We start from the raw sequence: 20,358 nt of genomic DNA, 5'->3' as shown, positions 1-20,358 counted from the left end.
CCAAAGCCGCCTCCTGGGGCTTTTGTTCCCCGCCACCAGCCCGGAGAAGTGCGCTGCGGGACGGGCTCTCAGGGGCCGCAGCTCCGCGCCCCGTCCCCGCCGGGCCCCGACGGCTCTGCCCGTGCCCCGCTCCGGCAGCGCTGCGCCATGCATCACTGTCACCGCGCCGGGTGACGGATGGGGCGAAGGCGTGGAGCCCTCTCCAAGGTCAAGTTGAAGATGCCGGTGGCGGTGGCGCTGCCGCCGGTTGAAGCCGAACAATGCCCGTCGGGGGGACGAGGGGGCTCCCTACCTCTACGTTTTACACCCCCCCAAACCCTTTCCCGGTCCTTGTCAGGCATTTCTGCGAGGGGAGCTTGGGTACAGCGGGACGGGACGGGACGGGACGGGCCGGGGCGCAGAGCCGCAGCGCTCCGGGCGCTCCGGGCCGGGCCAAGATGGACCGAACCGGGCCGAGCCGGGCCGCGGAGCTTCGGGCTCGGGCACACGCGTGGCAGCCGCCTCGGAAATCCTCCTCGGCCCGTTTTAGTCCGCGGTCAGCACGAGTTTTGCAAGCGGAGCCCGGCTGAATAAATACTTCGCCCTCGTCTCCCGCTCGCTCGCTCTCGCTCCGTGATGATTGATATTTTTTATTCAGCCAACTTTTATTTACCTTGCAAAAATGTTCGGGACAAATGTGATAAATTACAGATATGCAAATTTCTTTGAATGGTGTTGTAAGTGTGTCTCGCTGGAGCTGAATAAGTCCTTGCAAGTCGGTCTGCGCGCACTCAGGACCCCAGGGAGCTGATCAAAGCACCCTTTCTCTTTCATCCCCAGTATTCTCCTCCAAACTATTTCGATACAATATGTTTCCATGATGCACTTAATGTGCTAGGGACACAGAACTCATTACAACCTAGCTAGTTCTGCCGACCCCTTTGTTCAGAGGCATAAAGTTAAAAAAAAAGGAGGGGTTGAGGGGGGAGCTCTGCTAGTTGCCAGCTTTCTGAAATGTTAAAGCATGCGTCATTTTTCACCAGGTCTCGTCTTGATATCCTCAAAAGACAAACTATGAAACCGGCCTCAGCCCTTTCTGGCATTAATTACACTGCTGTCCAGCCGATCTGTTTTTCCTATTATATGCATTTCTCAGCAGGGATTTTTTTTTTTTTTTTTTGCAAGACTAATGCAGCTGCGAGTCGATGTATGAATGCATTTTATCAGTATAGAAAAAAAAAAAATCAGTGGAAAGGCTGAAAAAGATGTCAAAGTGTCCGCCGACGTTTTTCTTGCCTGCCCGGTGTTTGTGGCAGTGGCTTTGGGAAAGTGTTTCGGACTGCCCTGTTACGGTAATTGTGTTTGCCTCGATTTTTTTTCCTGGCTACTCGGAAGGGAAAAATCTCAGCCGGAGGCTGCTGAAAGCAGGTTGCGTGTTTACGGGATGCCAATGCTCCCAACCAAATCTTTCCTCGCCGGGGAGACACTTGCAAGTTTTGGGGGGAAATAGGTGGAAATGAGCAGCCCCGGGTTCGGGGCGAGCCATTTCAAGCCCACGGCGAGGTGGCGGCTGTTTGGGGCAATGAGTGCAGCGGGGTGACAGTAAGAAATCAGCTCTATTTCAGCGGATGGCGCGTTTGTTTATGGGGTGATTGGTTGACGGAAATGGCTGGCAGCCAGTTCTGGGAAAGATTCCAGACCTGACTCCGATTAACCCTCTCTGGTGAAACTCTGCTGGAAACCAACTCACCAGCAATTGCCATTAATCTACTTACTAATTAAGCCAATTCATTTCTAAAGGAGAAAAATTCCTTTCTTTGGCCAAACTGATGGGAGGAAATTTGAAAGAAGCGCCAAACTGTGTAACTGTAATTCAGCCAAGGACTGCTAAAACAAGGTGTTGATATATAGCTGGAGATTTAAAACAAGTTTCTAGGGCAACAATCCTTTGGAGACGGTGGTACATAGTGCATAGTAGATGAAGCTCGAATAATGGTGAACTGCAGTGTGCAATTGTACGGACATTGGTTGGAACCAGGACTGCTTTTCCCAATTAAGCCGTTCAGGTCTTTTACTCCTCTAATAATTTATCCGCCCGGTTTGAACGCTTCAGCCGTGGGCGACAGCTACAAAGGGCGTCTCAGGCAGGCCCCCCAAAACACGGCCGTGGAAATAGGGTCGGGATTTAGCCCGGCACCGGCTCCGACACCTCCCCGCTCCCCTCATCCGCGGGGTCCAGAGCAGCCCGAGGACAGACGGACGGACGGGCAGACGGACGGACGGACACGCTGCCCCTGCAGCCGGCGCTGCTCGGGAGGCTCCCAGCGAGGCGGGGGCAGCTTTTATCGAGGTCTCGTCTTCGGGCCAGAGAAGTTTTGCTCCTGGAAAGAGCAAAGGCCGGGGAAGCGACCTCCAGGGAGAGCCAGGCGAGGCCCGAGGCCGCCACGCAGCGGCCCCGAGGGCAGGGCGGGGGGGGCCCGCAGCCACCTCTTGCCCTGCCGGGTGCTGGGGGGAGATGGCGAGGGGAGAGGTGACCCAAAAACACCCGAAGGGGCCGGGGCAGACCCGGGGAACTTCCCCCGCCGTTTGGGGACCCCGCGTGGGGTCCTGCCCGCCCGCCGCCACCGCTGACCCCCCTCACTCCGGGCCCTTTCCCATTTCTGACGACCCGCCCGGGTCCTGCCGGGGGTGCGGGGCCGATCGAGGCGCAGATTGTGGGGAACGGGCCCGGCGGGGACCCCCCGACGGCCGCCTCGGCAGCGCCGTGCCCGCCCCTCGGCCACCGGGCTCGCCGGCGGGCGCACAAAGGGCGCAGCCCCTCGGGGTAAATGGCGTGCGAGCGGTGACAAATTCAAGGGCGGATAGCTTAAACTAAGTGTAACCGTTCCCCCCCTGCTTCGTTTTTCAAGGTGCGGGGCGGCGGAGGCAGTTGCAAGAGCAACAAATTAAAGCGTTCACTGCAGCCGTCTGCGGACAAGGAGGCGGCGGTCAAAGCGCTCAACGGGAGGCAGGAGGATGCTGAGCCCGGCACGGTCCGGCCGCCCTCCTGCAAAGCAGCGGGGCTGTGCTGAGACCAGGAGCCCTCGGGGACCGCCGCACCGCCAGGGAGAAGCTCCTGGAGAAGGGGAAGGTCCTGGAGAAGGAACAGGAGCTGGAGAAGGAGCAGGTCCTCCTCCAGCAGCCGCTCAGGAAAGGAAGGTGCCCAGCCGTGGGCAGCACAGTGTGCGCTCTTATCTCCTGCAAACACCGAACTTGGGGCATTTAAGTCTCTCTCCGAGATCATAAAAAATAGGACGCGATATCCTAAAAAGACTAATGACATTTCACAGGTAATGCAATTTAGAACGAAACACTTCCATGTTTTCTTTTCCAACAATGTGCATTTTTGTAAACTGCTATAAATTGCAATTCAAAAGCCCTGATCTCGCCATCCCCAATCATTTTTTATACTGATCAAATGAATGCAGATACTCCCATTTGGGAGGGGCGACATGACATTTCACTTGGCAGTTCTAAACAGGTCACAGACCTTTCACAGACCCTAAGGCAGTGGGAGGGAGCTCTTTACGAAACCGTGTAACCAAATCAAACCAATGGTTACCCCTTTTCAATACCATTGGAATGGTTTGCACAATGCTATTCACATAGCAGCAGAGAAACTGAAAGGATGGTCATCCAATGGAAATTTCTTTTCTTTTGTTTAAACTCGCAGAGCTCAAAAAATACTAGAAAACAATTACTTTTTTTTTTTTTTTTTCTTTTTGGTAGGACAAAAAGATAAACACTCTACGTAGGTCCCGTTAGGGAACGCGGCAGCCCTCGGCGTGCCGAGATGTTTGTACACATCTAGGCACACATATGTGCGCGGGGATGTACATTTCTCGGGGATGGGGCTTTGTTTGAAGCCATAGGCACAAAGACACAACATGGCTGCCCTGGAGATGACCTATTGCTTTCAAGTTGCTTGAACACATCAGAATTTCTATTGTCGAGGTTGATTAATTGAAACTGATAAGTTACCATGAATAAAGATTGTTTTTCTGTTTAATGTGGTGGGCCTGATTTGGTAAATGCTTCATTCATGTAGCCTTGCAGCGCAGCATATGGGCAAGATTCATTCAGTATCGCAAACATATACAATTTACTATGCTTGTATGGTCACAGCCAAAAGGCCTTTCTATTTTAATGACGAACTTTGAATGAAAAATTCCATTTAAAGAGTCACTAACGTTAAACGCGGGCTTGTAATTTATTCTAGCTGCCGGCTGCCCGGGGACGGAGCAGCCCCGACGGGACGGGCAGCGCCGCGCTCCGGCCGCTCCGAAGCCCCTCGGGGCCGGCTCCCGGCTCCCACGGGCGACTGAGACCCCACCCGCGGCTCTGTCCCTCGTGGGACCGCCGCTGGCCGCCGGCGGACCCCGCACCCCCTCCAGATTAGGGAGAAGCTGCAGGGTTCGCCCCCGGCGTGCAGCTCCCACGAGGGTGCTGGTGATGCTTGAGCGGGGAGGAAAGCCCCACTACGGCCAAAAGGATAATAATAATAATAGTAATAATAATAATATTTTTTTAAAAAAACTTATTGAGTAGGATCTCTGCGTTTTCCTCCGCTCACGATGGATAATTTTCAATGGTCTCAAAAAAGAAAAAAAATCCCTCAAAACAAAAAACCGCGGTGCTCGAACTTGACCTCGCTTCTGCTGGCAAGCCGGTGCCGTTTCCCCCGTCCCCTGCTCCCGGAGCACCGGCAAACAAAGCCTCGGCCACGGGGGAACCGAGCAGAGGGGGAGGCGATGGTGGTGAGATCCCCCTGCCAGGAGGGGACCTTCGCCCCGGTCCTGCCCATTTCAGGCGCTTCGCAAACTGAGTTTAACAAAATCAGCATCTTTGCCGGGCAAAGTAGAGCCTGTGCGCCCTCACAACTAACTAATTAAATGTGGGGTCGAAATTGACTGGAAAAAATCCCTTGAAAGAGCCCTTTCAAGCATTTTTTAAAAATATGACCCCTTAACCTCTTCTTCCTCGATTGACAGAGTAATTTGAAGCAGCAACAGTGCAATCTATCAAAATAAGTTGTGTTACTCCTGTAAATCAGATATCGATGTTTGAGCTTTCTCCCGCTGACAAGCTGTAAAGGCTCCCTGTTATTCTGAGGTTTTATCTCTGAGCTTCTTGTCTTTTCTGCTCATTAAGAGCCGGTCTACAGATTACAAAGTCAATAGATGCAAACACCGGACTGTGAGAAAAATCTCCCTGAGTACATACAAATCAACAGCAGCGGATGCTGTACAATGGAAAGCATAGATGTTTGGAGGTGTGCAGGTTTACCAGCTTCAAACAAGAGCGACGAGAGCAAATATTGTGGCAAAGCTTTGCCTCCCAGCGTTGCACTCTTCCTCTGGTCGTTCCTCCAGGCTGATCTTTACGCTCCATCTTATGACCTATGTGCCACGGATAAATGATGCACCATCAACTTTAGAGGAAGATTTAGTGAACAGTTTGGCTGAAATACGCTTTGCAGGTGTTTTTGTGTTTCCCCCCAGCTCTAGTTAACAGCCACCTCCAGCGAAGTGCACCTGGGTGAGGTGGGTGAGTGCAGATTGTCCTGTACAGAGGTGACCGACCCCCGTGGGGCTTGTTCACTTCGCTCAAGCTCTCCGGGGGATCCTGGACCCGGGACGGGTCCCTTCGGTTGCTGGGAAATGCCTCTAGGCGCGGACATTTAGTGTTTTCTGCCCTAAATGCACCGGGGTTACGGGCGCATTTTGTTAATGCTGAAATGTGTACGTTCCCAATACCTTTCTGTCCGTGCTCAGACATTACAGAGGGGCTGAGGTTAAAAGCAGACAAAACCCTCGGCCCCATCCCCGTCCCCAGGAGAGGGCACTGAGCCATGAGCAGGCAGAAGCGCGCAGCTGGATGAGCGGGGGCGAGCTGTTGGACGCCGCCTGGTCATTTGAATAACACCGCTGCAAACCTCTGCAGGCAGCATTTTGTACCCTCTTGGGAACTGGGGGGAGGAAAAAAAAAAAAAAAAGAAGAAAGCAGGCGTGTGCCTGGTGCTGGCACCGCCGGCATCGCCGCGCCCGGGGCGCCCCGCTCCCAGCACGCCGGGGGGACCGGCCCCCAGGTGCCTGCTGCTCCGTGTCAGAGCAATCGCCGCCCTGGAACAATCCCTCCCGTGGAGCACAAAAGCTGTTGGTGTGGCTAGAGAGGTTGTGCTTACCGCTTGGAGTTGTAACTGGTTTGCTAGAGTAGTGATGAATTGAAATGATTCTGTTTGAAAGAGAAAGTGATGTGGGTAAGGTGAAGAAAAGTGTGTGTGCCGGAGCCTGTCTAGGATAAGGAGGTCTAATACCTCTCCTGAGTGTTTATGAAATCACAGAATCACAGAACGGTTTGGGTTGGAAGGGATCTTCAAGATCACCCAGTTCCAATGCCCTGCCATCGGCAGGGACACCTCCCACCAGACCAGGTTGCCCAAAGCCCCATCCAGCCTGGCCTTGAATACCTCCAGGGATGGGGCATCCACAGCTTCTGTACCAGTGCCTCACAGTAAAGGATTTCTTCTTTATATCTAATCTAAAATACTTAATTTAACAGGATGTTAAATATTTTTTTACTTTAAAAAATGTTTATCTTTAGACATCACAAATTTTAAACAAAAATGCACTTGTATGGAAATAAAGGATCTCTGTTGAAGCTAATGAAGTGACAATTAATTGTATGACAAATTCTACTGTATTATTAAATTTGTATATGGAGGCAGAATTGGGGGAACTGATGCAGCATTTGAATCTCAAATTCAGGAACTTGACCAATAGGTAAAAGAAACAGTTCACTTCCTAAAATTTACATTTTTTAGATTGTCATTCATTCCTAAGCCACTGTTCTTTCATGTCTTTGCTTATGAAGTAATGTATTTCATAAAATGTCATCAAACTTATTCACAGCAAAAATTATGCACTAAAGCATTGTGTTATTTACTTGTTTAAAGAACAATTTCCCTAACACATTAAGTTCCAAACAATGAACTTACCTGAGATTTACTGCAATTAATTCTACCTCAGTATTCACTGGTCTTAGACACAACTATGAGGATACAACCAAATGATTTTACTGATGCTTTGACATGTGGCACTGAAACTGCTCTCACTTCTATACTGTTTTTCAGAGTCACCAAAACTATGTATTTCATCATTTTAGAAAAGAAATTCACATTCTTTTGGCTAACTAAAAGTTTGAAGCTGATGTCAATAATCTTTCCATGAGTTGACAACTTGCAATAAAATCAATCGGGGATTTTTATATAGGAATCATATATCTGAAGCTTTCTCTGTGTTTGCATCAGTTACGAGGGCTTCAGTATCTCAGAAAGAAATTTTATCTTGTTCAAATCTTGACATAAAGATTATTAAATATATATATATATACGTTCGGACTATACAGACATTCTTGTCTTGAACTGGTGTTGCCATGTTCCATGCATATTTCCTTGGAAAGCTCAAACCTCATATTTTCAGTTTGGAGCTTACTAGATGTACTCTTTGAACATCTGATCAGATGATTTGAAGCACGTTGAGCAAATTATATTATTGGGGAATTAAACCCTTGCCCAGTTATGGACAGACTTTCTAATATGTTTATGATTTCAAAAGCTTATTTCAATTTAACCTCTATTTTCTGACTGGCTTTTATTTATTTCTGTTGTTCTTTAAGACAGGACTGAAGACTGGGAATGCAGGGAAGGCCTTTCCTCTTCCTTGGCTTGCACTTATCCTAAGCTTTGGGGAAAGCGTTTTTTTTTTTTTTTTTTTTTTTTTTTTTTTTTTTTTTTTTTTTTTCCCTTGAAAAGTCCTCAGGTAACTGAGAAGGTGAGGTAGCAGGGCAGGTTGCACATATAAGAAACTCAACCAAAGACAAATAGTTTTTGACAACTTTCTTCTTTTGATGGGTACATTCATATAGTTTATGACTCCAATCCCTCTTAAAATTCCATATATCCAGAGAAAGCTCATGCAGTCAGTACTGAATAAGGACTCTGGGACTGTCCTCCTATATGCAGCACCATATACAGCAGTAATGTAAGTAGAAATGAGTCATGCTGTAAAGAAGCCACTTACATCCCTTGATTTCTCTCTGTACACACTGTGACAGCTGAATATTCAACATCTTCACAGGAACTCTGTGGTAATAATCTCCAAAGAGAGGAAAGATAAGCTATTTTACAAGCATATCTTGCAATTGAAGCTACGTAGGTCAATACTATAAGCTGAAAAGAGTCAAGGCACAGGGTGCTGTTTTTTTCTTAAAAAAATTTCATTTTCTTAATACTTCTTTTGTCTTGTTCATTCCACCAGCAGCAGCAGCCATGACAAGAGGACAAAAAGAAAATCCATACAGCAAACAGACTAGACACCTAATAATTCATGTGGATATGGAAGCATGGAAGAGGCTGGTTACCAGACTATTCAGCACAGAGTTTATCAGTTGTCAAGAAGATACCTTACAGGGCAGAAGAGTCATGCAAAATGTCAAGGATTCCTTTAGAGTATCCCATACCCTCATTAAGGAGAACTTGCAATGCAGACATCACCCACCTGTACGACTTCATAACTAGAATGACTTTATAGAGCATTGGTAATTAGAGCAATTATTTTTGTAGAGTTTCAATAATGCATGCAAATGTTACATTTTACAATCTCATCAACTATCCCTGAGAAAGATATCAACCTGCATGCCGAAGACAAAACATCACTATCTCTGTGTCAGAAAAATCTTTTTGTTGGGTCAGTTTTCAATATTTTCCTTCTCATAGCTGAATTCAAGAAATCATTTCAACTATGTTCCTATCATTTTCAAGTATCAGTTTAGGGAATATTTTCCTTTCAGTATAATTGATGCTGCTATGAATATTCTTGCTTAGCTTACTAATGTATATTATTATTGTTTTTATTGTTATTATTATGTTTTAAAAGTGCTGAAACCAGAACATATTACAACATCAAAGGAAACCAGTCCCTGGGATGCCAGGAAGAAACTCAGTTTCTCAGACATGAGAAGCATTTTCCAGTGAAAGAATTCAGACTACAGGAACATTTCCCACTGCTAATCAGTGAAAAACAGTATGTTTCTTAAAGCTAAGAAGTCAGAGCAAGGCACACTAGCGTCCTATGCTCTAGGCTGCTGTCATGATGGAGATAGGTCCTATGCACAGTGGGATCAGTCTGTCCTCTACCCCAGTCAGTCACCTTGTGTGCTCCAACAAGTTCCAAAAATAACCTGGGCTCGGCTTTTGACCTTGGTATGTAGGAAGTCTCACATAGCTTAGAGCAGGCATTTACAAATATCCATGTGTGGTATAAATAGCTTCAAATATCATAACTACTGAACATCATAACAGAATGAGCAGACAAGCCGGTCTTGTTAAGGAAAAGTTAATTGCTGAAGTATTTCAGAAATAAGAACATTCTCAGTCTCAGTCTTTTCCTTTGTGCTCCATGTTGTCCCTCTGAAGATAGCAACAACTCTTTCAAACCACTAGCAAAAAATCGATAACCTCGTGGCTGAAAAAGCAGTTTCTTTCTATCTAAACAGTCACAATTCAGCTTATCACCTTTCAGTATCTTTAAAAAAAAACCAACACATTTTTTTCTTCATTCAGCCAATATTCAGTACGAGCAATAGGTCTGAAGAATTAAAATAAGTCCATATTACTATTCTGCAAACTGAAACATGTCTCTGGTTTGTTAAAGGAGAATTGAGAAGGTTGCCCATGGGTTCTTGATCATGCTGAGATGCAATTACATTATGTTTTGCTATGCCCCATGGCTTCTCTCTTCCACTGAGACTTTGTTAACCAGAATATTGCAGACTTCTAAAATAATATCTGGCTCCTCCATATGGGATGATTCAGAGGCTACACTTGGACCATCACAGGCTCTGGTCTTCCTCTGTTCATCACCTGTGAAAAAATGTGAAAATTATTGTAGTAGTGGTGGCAGAAAGAAGCCGACAGCCAACCAAGAAACTCTCCGGACCAGTCTCACAGACCAGAAGTCTTCTGTACGTATCCAAGGCTGAGGAAAGGAGGAAAGGAAGAAGGCAGTTCAGAAGTCCTTTCGCACAGATGATCTGTCATATTTTTGAGAGAAAAAGGGAAAAGGAAAAAAAAAAAAAAAAAGGAGAAAAGGAGGGAAAGAAAAACCAGCCTGAAAACCTCAGTCAGGCACACAAAATCATCCTTCACAAGAAGTGACTCCTCTGGCAGAGGCATTTTCCAAATATGAAAGACAACATCCAGAGCTTGCCACAAAAGTAACTATTAAACTGCCTATCTGTTTATATCTGCCTAATCTGTTTTCTCATGGGAAGAGATGACAATACATTGAATTCGTGAAGTTTTACAAGAAAAAGATATCTGGAAAATACGATCATGTATAAGTATATAAAAACAGAAATTAATACTTAAACTGCAGGGTAGGTTATGATGCATCAAAAATTTGACACTCACCATCATCAAACTACGTCCACTTTTGTTGCGTTTGGAAGTCTAGAAAATTGATCTTTGTCTTCTTCCTGCTCTTTAATAGACTGGGAATACACTGGGGACTAGAGAAGAAAAGTTTTCTTATTAAGGATGAGTAGAAGCTTCTGTTTTACTGTAACTTGGCTGTCTAGTTATTTAGTCAAGTTCATCTAAAATCCTTTAAAAATAAACACAATTAAAACTATCCTTAAAACAAAGAAACACTAGAATACTATAGACTACAGAAAAGAGACGTGCACATTTCTGATGCTTAGCTTACTAATGAGTTCTTGTAAAAAAAAAAAAAAAAAAAAAAAAAAGAAGAGCAAAACTGAAAGGTATTTCCACTGAGTTTTAAGAACTGGAATTGCTTCATACATGCCTTTTTAGCACTAAGCTAAAAGGTGAGTATGAGTAATTGAATATTTGCATGCATATTTACAGAAATTCTCTCTGTATGTATCTATTTATGTAAAAATCTGACCAGCAATTTCTTAGGACATGAATAAGGCACATTTCTATGACCTTAAGAAACTAGTTTTAGTCAGGTCAGTTCAGTAATTTAGTGAAGGTCATGTAATCATGGATACAGTGAATTTGACTGCCGTTAGAAATATTGACTCACTGTTATCTTATGTTGACTATTATTATCCATAATTCTAATCATTTTTATTTTTATGAAAAGTAATATTCTTTTAAAATCTTTTAACTTTTTTGAAGAATTGACAATATATTTTCCTGCTGCAGAGACTTGTTTAGAGAATGGAAAAGAGACATTTCAGGATGCTTTTCACTCAAAATTGTTCTTTATTGACTTTATGTGAATTGATAGTTGAAATGGAAAGCTTGGACTATTTTTGTAACCTTGGTATCTTTTTCTTAATTACCAATAGCAGTCTGAAAAATATCTTATTCTCCCATATTCTGTACTTAGACCTTTATGTTCACATTGTGTTCGATGTCAGAATTTTGAACAATAATCCCAGTTGAGAGACATATATTTCTCATAAAGATTATATCTGTGCTCACAAATTAGGTGCATAATTCTCCCTCCCCTGAAGTAATCTGATAATCCACCCACTGAGATTGACATATTAGGCTTAAAAAGAAGCAAGACCAGATAAACCATTATGGGTTGGACAACTGTACTCTTCACTACTTTAGAATCCCATTCATTTCTCATTTACATCACTGTGGTCTCTCCATTTATTTTAGTATTAGATGAATTAGGCTTATATTGTTCTTGCTACTCAGTAGGGCAATGTTAATTCAGTTCATGTTCATATTGCAAACACAAAGATTTATTTATTTTTTAAAATTAAATTGGTTTAAAACTAAATATGTCTTGCTTTACACAAATATTTGTTATTGCATGCATTTGACAAAAAAACAGAAGACTTGAATACGTTAAATATTACAATCATATAAAATTCATTTAACTAATCACAATTCATATTGTAGAAAAACAGGAAATTGCATATATCTATCTCTGCAGCAAGTCATTGTATGACATTAAGAAACTCCCTCTGAAACTATCTTCCATTGTGTAAAGATAAATGTTGACTCTTGGATATATAGGAGTCTTATCTTATGCACAAAATTGTCAAAAATGCTGTCACTATTTACTTCAGAACATATTTAAATGCATTTATGTTTAGAAAAAAAATACTTACATACCAAAGTTGAAGGTAAACATAAGCCAGCTTTGGATCCATTCATATCTTTTGTATCATTTTCAATACAAACAGGGCAAACCATCTGTAAGTAACATGCCATTCATATACTAAACACATTTCTAAACAGTGTAGCTTAAGACATATAAGTGGTAAGTAAGAAACCAATATTAATAAAAGATTTTGAAAAGGATGCATTTTTTTGACTCGTATTGAATATGGAATTGCAATCAGTGTATAATCCTTCCCAAATCAGAGGAGTATGTTTTAGCTTGATATATTTGATATATTTCATTTATCAGGAGGATATCAATGGAAAATAATATTTTAACCTAGAATTTTATTTGAACATTCATTATGTTAGAGATGATAAACTCAAAACATTTTCAATTTGACAAGTTCAATTCATCTTTATTCTCCCTGAAATTCTTATTATGCAGTCAGAACAGCACAAAAGGGGACAAAACTCATATGACTCCGTATGAAGGAAATAAATATGATACTGTTTAAGACCAACTGACATTATTTCTGTTTTACCCAAATCCTTTTCTTAAATCCCTCCAAGGCCAGTGTCTCTAGCTATCTCTAGCTTGCAAGAAGACAATCTGACCTGAGTTAGAAACAATATGAAATTGTCCCAACCCAGGTCCATCCAAAGACTGAAGATCTTTCTGAAATGAAATTCTGAAATATATCTTCCCCCTATCAGACTTCCCTGGAAGTTTAATGCAGGATGAAAATTTCACTCTCAGGTGTTGTATCACTTGCATAAGAGGAAGGTGGATAGCTCTTAACTGCGTTAAGACTTCCAGTGAGAGTGCCTGCAGGACAAGAAATACACCAAACCTGACAGTTCCTGATCATTCTACCTGCTATCAGGTGGATACAAGGGGCTACAGTCCTAGTCTGAATTCACAAACTGAATAAAATTGACATTATGGTTTATTCATATGCTGCAGATGGATGTTATGTTAACCTAATGGTGTATTCCAGTAAAGGTACAATTTACATATTATTTGTACACATAAATTATGCACACAAGATTCTACTGCAGGCAGCTGAGTGTATCCAGCTTTGCCAATCAGCCCCTGTTAGATTTACCATTTTCACTATCAAATATGTTTGACGTTATAGTATCGGCTAGCTTTTATGTCTTGTTTTATTAGAAAGGTCAGAACAACTAGCGATAAAAACCAAGCATTAAATAAAATAACCAAGTTGCTGTGTCTCTACTTACTGTTTCACCAAAAGATGTACATTTAAGTGCTATTAACTGGCGTTGCAGGGTCTGTCTAAGAAACATCTCATCCTTAATTGCATGCAGGCTGAAAAGATTTTAACATTAAATGAACTTATATTATGTTGTCATTCTTAAGAATTACAATACATAAAATTAAAAACATATTAAAATTGAACGTTTAAAGTAACAAAATAACTATAATGATGTAGAAATTTGATTAATATTGACTCCAGAGCTGGAAATAAAAGAGACTCTTAAATATAAATGGAGGATAGCAGTTATATAATAAATGTAGATGGAGGATAGCCTCAAGCCACCTTGTATGACTGTTCATCATCTGAATTTAATTTCTGAGCACTTTCACAAGCAGTGGCTTGTCCTAGGAGAGGCTTCCATTTAAAATAACTTTGGAATCAGAAAGCTGTCCATATCTTGCACAGCCTAAAGTTCAACTTCTATTTCATAAATTTCAACTGATCAAAAAAAACCTGAAGCTCAGTTCCTCTTATGTAAAGCAATCGAACAATCTACAAATTACTACCCACTGCCGTACCCAAATAAAATTTTGTATTCCCTCAGATTTTGAAAATGAGATGTTTGATTTCACTAATAATGAGTGTTAAGTTTGACTTTAACTCTCTTTACTAAATGCACTAACCTTTGGCTCTTCTTTGACATATGGTTTAAGACTCTTGTGTACATCCTGTATATATGATTTCTATAGGGTGTCAAGTATTAAATCTTCATACCTGGTCATTCTACACAGATTCTTTGTAAAGAGTCTCTTGATATTTTATACTAAGGATGCAATGATAAAATGCATTTTAATGATAGAAACTAAGTATGTTTATGAATATGGCATCTCTTTTGATGTATGAATGTATATAACTTTTCTAAGGAAAAAAACATACAGTTTGACAGAGAAAGAATTGACAAATACACTCTTTTAATCTGCTTTCATGCTACTGAAAAGATTGCGTTAAACATAAAATAGCAGAAAAAAAACCAACAGATTAAAACAGAAAAATACAAATAACATGTCAATAGTTTGCATTTTTTAACACGCTGTCATAAATAAATAATGTTATACAAGACCCACAAACACCATGATACAGAAGTATGTTAAGTAATAGTAAACAATACTCTCTAGCACAAGTTCAAAATAACCAGTTAGAGAAAATTTATTTTTGTATCTTTTTCAGGCTTTAGGGGAAATAACACTACTGATAAGTAAAATTAGAACAAATAACCCATAAGTGTTCAGCAATCCATGGGACACATTAAAATGCCATTAATATATTGCATTAAGTATATTAAATTAAATGTATGTGTAAAGTAACAGAAGCTATGCAGTGGAAAAATCTATGGAGGGATAGAATGCACACTTTGAATTTAAACTACTGTCCTTTTCCTGTCTGTAAATTTACTAAAACTTTAACCACAGAGTACTGATACTTTATCTAATCAATGAAAATTGCTACCTAATTTCTCAAGGTCCAGCTCATGAGGTAATTTGAACAGCTGTAATTTTTTTTCCTCTTTCTTTACAAAGAAAGGTATTAAACTACTGAAACAAACCTTTTTAATTAAGGTAACCCCCTCCCCTCAAAAAAAAAAAAAAAAAAAAAAAGTATTGGTTGATAAGAATTTCTCTTAAGTAACGGTATTTAGTTTGGATGGTTTGGATTATTTTCCCTGGTATATGTCTTGAAAGTGCAACTAGCAAAATACAGTCTCTTCTGTCTCAAAATAACCACAGAAAGTTCAGCTTCAGTTAAGTAATAACCAGAAGATGACTTGACATGATAGTCATATTTGGTCTTATATGACTCAAATCTTTGACATTTATAAAGATTTTAAAGTAAAAAATCCTGTATCATCAAAACAACAACAACAAAAACTACTACATTTTTACATTAACTAGTACCTTTCACAACAACTATACCAGAATGCATAAAGATATAAATAAGTCTGGAGTTCTGTGCCGTGTTTGTGTCTGGTTAAAAAAGCAGAACTTCATGGGCATTTCAGCTACAAGTAGTATACTTGAAAGAAGTAAAGGAAAACTTAAATGGATATAATTGTTAAGAAAAATGAAAGAGAACTGACATTAAAAAGACCAATTAAACATATTTACATTCAGTGTTCTCTAGAAATTCTTCATGCATCAGGGTGCACTGGCATTGATGATATTCATAAAACACATAGAAGTTATTCTGGCCACAAGAGGGCTCACATATTTTTTATTTAAAAATTTAAAATATAAGTATAATAAAATTGTAATTTATGGCTATGTAAATCTAAATTCATGAGAAGATAATTTGCATTTATTTAGTAAAACATCAGAAAAAAATAAGCAAAAATAAAGATGTTCCTATAGACTGTTTATATCTCACCAGTAATTGACTTTTTATCAGAATTAATCTCTTTCTATGACAGCAATTAGCTATATATAAAATGACAAATTCACCTCTTATTTAAGCAAGTAATTTTAATGGTCTCTGTTAAAAAATCCTCTAGCACCTACCTATTCAGGTAACACAGTAAATACCCATTAAGATAGACCTGAGTAGATAACAATAATAGAAATTTGTTTTTCTACAGAGACTTGCATTATTATTAAGAACACTGATAACACTCTCATTATGTTATCGTTATATCAACATAATGTATTCTCACAATTTTCAAATGAGAGGATAACTTGGGGCCTAATTCAATGAATAATTAACAAGAAACTCTCCACCGACCTTAAGGGTATTGTATCAAACTTCATGAGCAAAAAGTACAATAGTTTGATGTGCAATGCATGTACCTTCATTATTCACTATTCACTATTTGTAGGACAGGTATTACTGTATTTTCACGCCTTTGTACAGTGTTGTGGAGATAAACAAACAAACCAAAACTACTACGAAAGAACTGTCCATATAGTAGAAAGTGCAGTTGGAGGCAAAATTTTATATTCTAAAATATGGTATCAGTCCAGCTCAATTTGATACAAACTTGAAATTCTGGATAAAAAACAAACAAACAAACAAACAAAAAAAACAAAACTCAGAAAGAATAAATACAATGTTTATAAGGTCAGATAGATTCCTTCTGGACTCTCTAAAATTGAAATTAAAGTTTGCCTGATTCATCCCTAGAATAGTAGCAAAGATATGACCAAGAACATCTTAAGGCCATCCAGCATCTGCTAGGGCTCTCATATTCTGCCACACTAGGCAACACACACAAACTACTTTTGGCTACAAACCCTGCAGTTTCCACATCTTATCCCAAAGCTTTCAGACTCCAGTTCCTGCGTTCTCAGTAGGGACTCTGAAAGCTCTGACAACCCGTTGCTGGAACTGAGATTACTGAGGTTTTCCACCCCAAGTGCTGTGGAGTTCAGTCCTAGTAAATCCTGTTTGTTTCTTCAGAGACTAAAGATCCTGAGTGGGTGCCCATTCATTGGATACATACTACTCAAATATTTTTCTGGCTGGAGAAAATCATAGCCCAGAAAGATGCCACACAACTTGTTGACCACACTGATCAGTACTAGTGCCCTCCAGAGAGGACTTGTTACATTCATATGGGTCCATATTGGTCCCATGAGACATTACTGTGGATTTTAGGTAATCTGTAGTTTTCTACCTAAAATAGCACTAAGCTATGCCATGGTCTATGAAAATGGTGTCAAACACATATGTTACATATTCTGAGATGCAGCCTGATGTTATTTAAAACTGATGGTGTATTTGAAAACTCAAGGATTCTAGAGATAGAAGCAGAGGACTGCACAGTGCCGAGTGAGCCAAACCTAGCACCATCTCATCTGTACTGCCTATAGGAAACAAACTAGCACCAGAACTGCTTTAGGGTTTTATTTTGAGGAACTGGTTGCTTTAATTCAAGCAAGAGTGAATCAATAGACATAGACTGATGCCGAGTGGGAACTAAGATCCAAGGAGGGCCAAGTGGGCATCTGCACCATTAAAAATTCTTTGTCAGTATAGATGTACATGTAGCTGTAGCACATCTGGCTGTTCAAGTGTTACCTACCCTAGGAGCACCATAAGGCTTTTCCAATTAACAGGATTTATATTAGAACCAGCTTTAGGCTAAGGAATTTAATTCATAACTTTTCCAAGGTTTTCAACCTCAGTCACAGCTTCATAGCAAATCAGAAGGCTATGTTGTGAGCAGTTATGCTGGAGCTGTGGGACCCAGAAGCACTGAGCAGACCTCCATGGGACCCTTATTGTTCACTGGCTGGAAGTTCATTACATTTGACGATGAGAAAATTTGTGGGTTTCAACAAATCAGCGTGCTTCAGCCCAAATTCTTCAGAGTGCAAAGAAGGAAGATGAAGATTCTAGAGAGGCTGGACAGAGCAGAGGAGAAGACTATCCAAGTAAAAGTGTATGTTTTAAAGAGAACTGCAACTGCATGAAAAAACAGATGAAAGCACTGTGATTCTGGGACAGAGAAAAGGTAGTGACGGAAAGTGCTAAAGTATGAAACAAGGGAGATGAAAAAGCTTGCTGGAAAAATGGAGCATTAGGAAAGAAGACATAGAGAAACAAATTGGGTCATGAACCTTAGTATTAACAGCTTAAAATCTCATTCAAGCCTGCCAGAGAAGGGCCTTAAAGAAATATGTGGTCTAACAGCATGAACACTATTTCAGTTTCTAAAAAACATTGAGTATAAAATCATACAAAATTACCTGTCTGAAGTGTTTATGGTTGTTACGAGCAGGTGAACAAAATTATTCCACTTTTTATTTATTTTCAAATTTTAAATTTACCTATTATATCCTCAGATGCTAATGATGAGGCAACTGAACAATGTATTCAACTACTTTAATTTTCATTAATATAATTTGCAAAATCTATAGGCCATAAATATTTTATAAATGTCATCAATGAAGTTATAATACTAAACCTGTTTTGTAGAGTCTGGAATTTCTTCTTCCATATCTTATTACATTGCTCAGCTTCCTTTCTAAGATAGAAGAAAGTATAAAAAGAAGTAGTTAAATGTAGGGGCTTCTTAAATGTCTTCAAAGCATATCTTAAAAATTTTGGCTACTACCTTGCTGTGGTTTGCCTTTCTTGACCTTTCTTCAGTTTCTCATTTTCTGCAGTCAGGGTCTTTTCAGCAGCTTGCTGCTCAGCTGCTACACATGTTATCTAAATGTAAGTAAAACACTGTTTATTTTCTTAGTTAACTTTGCAAAAAACAAATACAAAGTTTTGTTCATATGTAGTGCTGTTCTTGGGACAAGTTTTCCTATTTTGGGCTGTTTGTTATTTCCAGCACTCTGCTAAAAAAATGAAAGGTCTTATAACCTAAGCCAGCAGTCAGCTCATTTTTCCATTTGTTTCTAAGGGTTGTGACAAGCAATACTTTGGCAACTGTAACAGCACTGTGGGTATATAAATGCAATCTTGTCCTCCATTTATGTGTCTGAACCTCATCTTAACTGCTATCAGTGGTAAAATTACCGTTGCCTTAAATGGAGGAGTATTCAAGACCTATCACTACAAATTTTCCATTGCAAAACCAGCAGCCTGTGGAAAATACACAGTCAAGAAATTAGAACGAAGAATTGAACTCTTGATTCTTAGACCTAACCCTGATTTTCATGATTGTGTCTATTCTGGGCCCAGGAATAATTCCTAATCTTTGGTGTTGTGTGGATGTTCCGACTCAATTCAGTGCCACATCAAGGGTAAGAGCAAGGAAAAACCAGGTGCATGGACTTAGAAGGAAGCTATGGTCAATTTCCAGTCTGGGTGATTGGATGGAAATATTTATGCAGGTGCCAATAGAGCACCCCCATCACTCAGCTTAGGCACAGTCTGTGTGACCTTGGATCTTTACTCTCCTTTCTGGGATGCTGATTTCTATTTCCCTTAGAGAAATGTTGTGAGAAATTCTGTGAGGTCCTGGTATAAAGCTGCTACATAAATGTCTACTCATACTTTAACACTAAAAGGTAAAAGAAGCAGTAGTTCTGTGACATCCATAGACTTTAAAAAGGGTCAGTGTGTATATACATAGATGTAAAAATAAATAATATATAAACAACCATATTAGCTTGTAATAATTAAAAGATCATCTTGTCAGTAAGTTAATTATTTTGTTTTGTAAGGTATTTGTAAAGGAGGTTGAGGGGAGACCTCATCACTCTCTGCAACTACCTGAAAGGAGATTGAAGAAAGGAAGATGTTGGTCTCTTTTTTTCAGGTAAGAAGCAACAGGACACAAAGAAACAGTCTCAAGTTGCACCAGGGGAGGTTTAGATTGGATATTGGGAAGAATTTCTTCATAGAAAGGGAGGTAAAGCATTGCACAGGGAAGTGGGGGAGTCCCCACCCCTGAAGGTATTTAAGAGACTTGGGGGAATGGCACTAAGGGAAATGGTTTGGTTATGGGACTCAGTAGGTGAGGCTATGGTTGGACTCAATGAGCTTGAAGGTCTTTTCCAACCTAAGTGATTCATAGAATGGTTTGGGTTGGAAGGGAACCTTACAGATTATCTAATTCCAACCCCCCTACTGCTTCTTCAAACCTCACACAAATACATTTTCCATCCTCCAAGAGAGACATTTCATCCCTGTTATATTTCCAGGGTTCTCCATACAGGCACACTGGACATGGATCTGGTAAATCAAATACATTATACTCCTGTCTGCTTGAACAGAAATTTCAAGCTTTCAGTATTGCTTTGTATTAATCCAACCCAGATCAAGTCATCATTTTGTTTTTTCAGCTGCAGATACATTCCACTTTCTTTTAAATACACATGCTGGTAGCTATGTGGACAGTTCAAAGGTGTAAACACCAGAATTCAAGAACAGATAGCACTGCGGAGTTATCAGGCCTTTTTAAATAAAGGAAAGCCATTTTTATCTATATACTATGAAAAAAATCAAATTAAATTAATT

The 20,358-nt window shown here is 40.6% G+C and overlaps 1 protein-coding gene across 1 annotated transcript in view; it reads right to left on the bottom strand.

The window, feature by feature from the left end:
- Nucleotides 1-10,494: 10,494 nt before the first annotated feature.
- Nucleotides 10,495-20,358, bottom strand: part of LOC311207137 (uncharacterized protein C10orf67, mitochondrial) — a gene marked incomplete at both ends in the record, with an annotated part of 39,154 nt that continues 29,290 nt past the window's right edge. Inside the window, 4 exons of the mRNA XM_084283037.1 lie at nucleotides 10,495-10,587; nucleotides 13,415-13,502; nucleotides 18,350-18,409; nucleotides 18,500-18,597. Of these exons, the coding sequence (XP_084139163.1) occupies nucleotides 10,495-10,587; nucleotides 13,415-13,502; nucleotides 18,350-18,409; nucleotides 18,500-18,597 (339 nt within the window). The remainder of the gene's footprint in view (nucleotides 10,588-13,414; nucleotides 13,503-18,349; nucleotides 18,410-18,499; nucleotides 18,598-20,358) is intronic.

Source organism: Netta rufina (genome assembly GCF_964035555.1).
Source record: "Netta rufina genome assembly, chromosome: 2".
Taxonomy (NCBI): Eukaryota; Metazoa; Chordata; class Aves; order Anseriformes; family Anatidae; genus Netta; species Netta rufina.
This window is presented reverse-complemented; position numbering and strand designations above follow the sequence as displayed.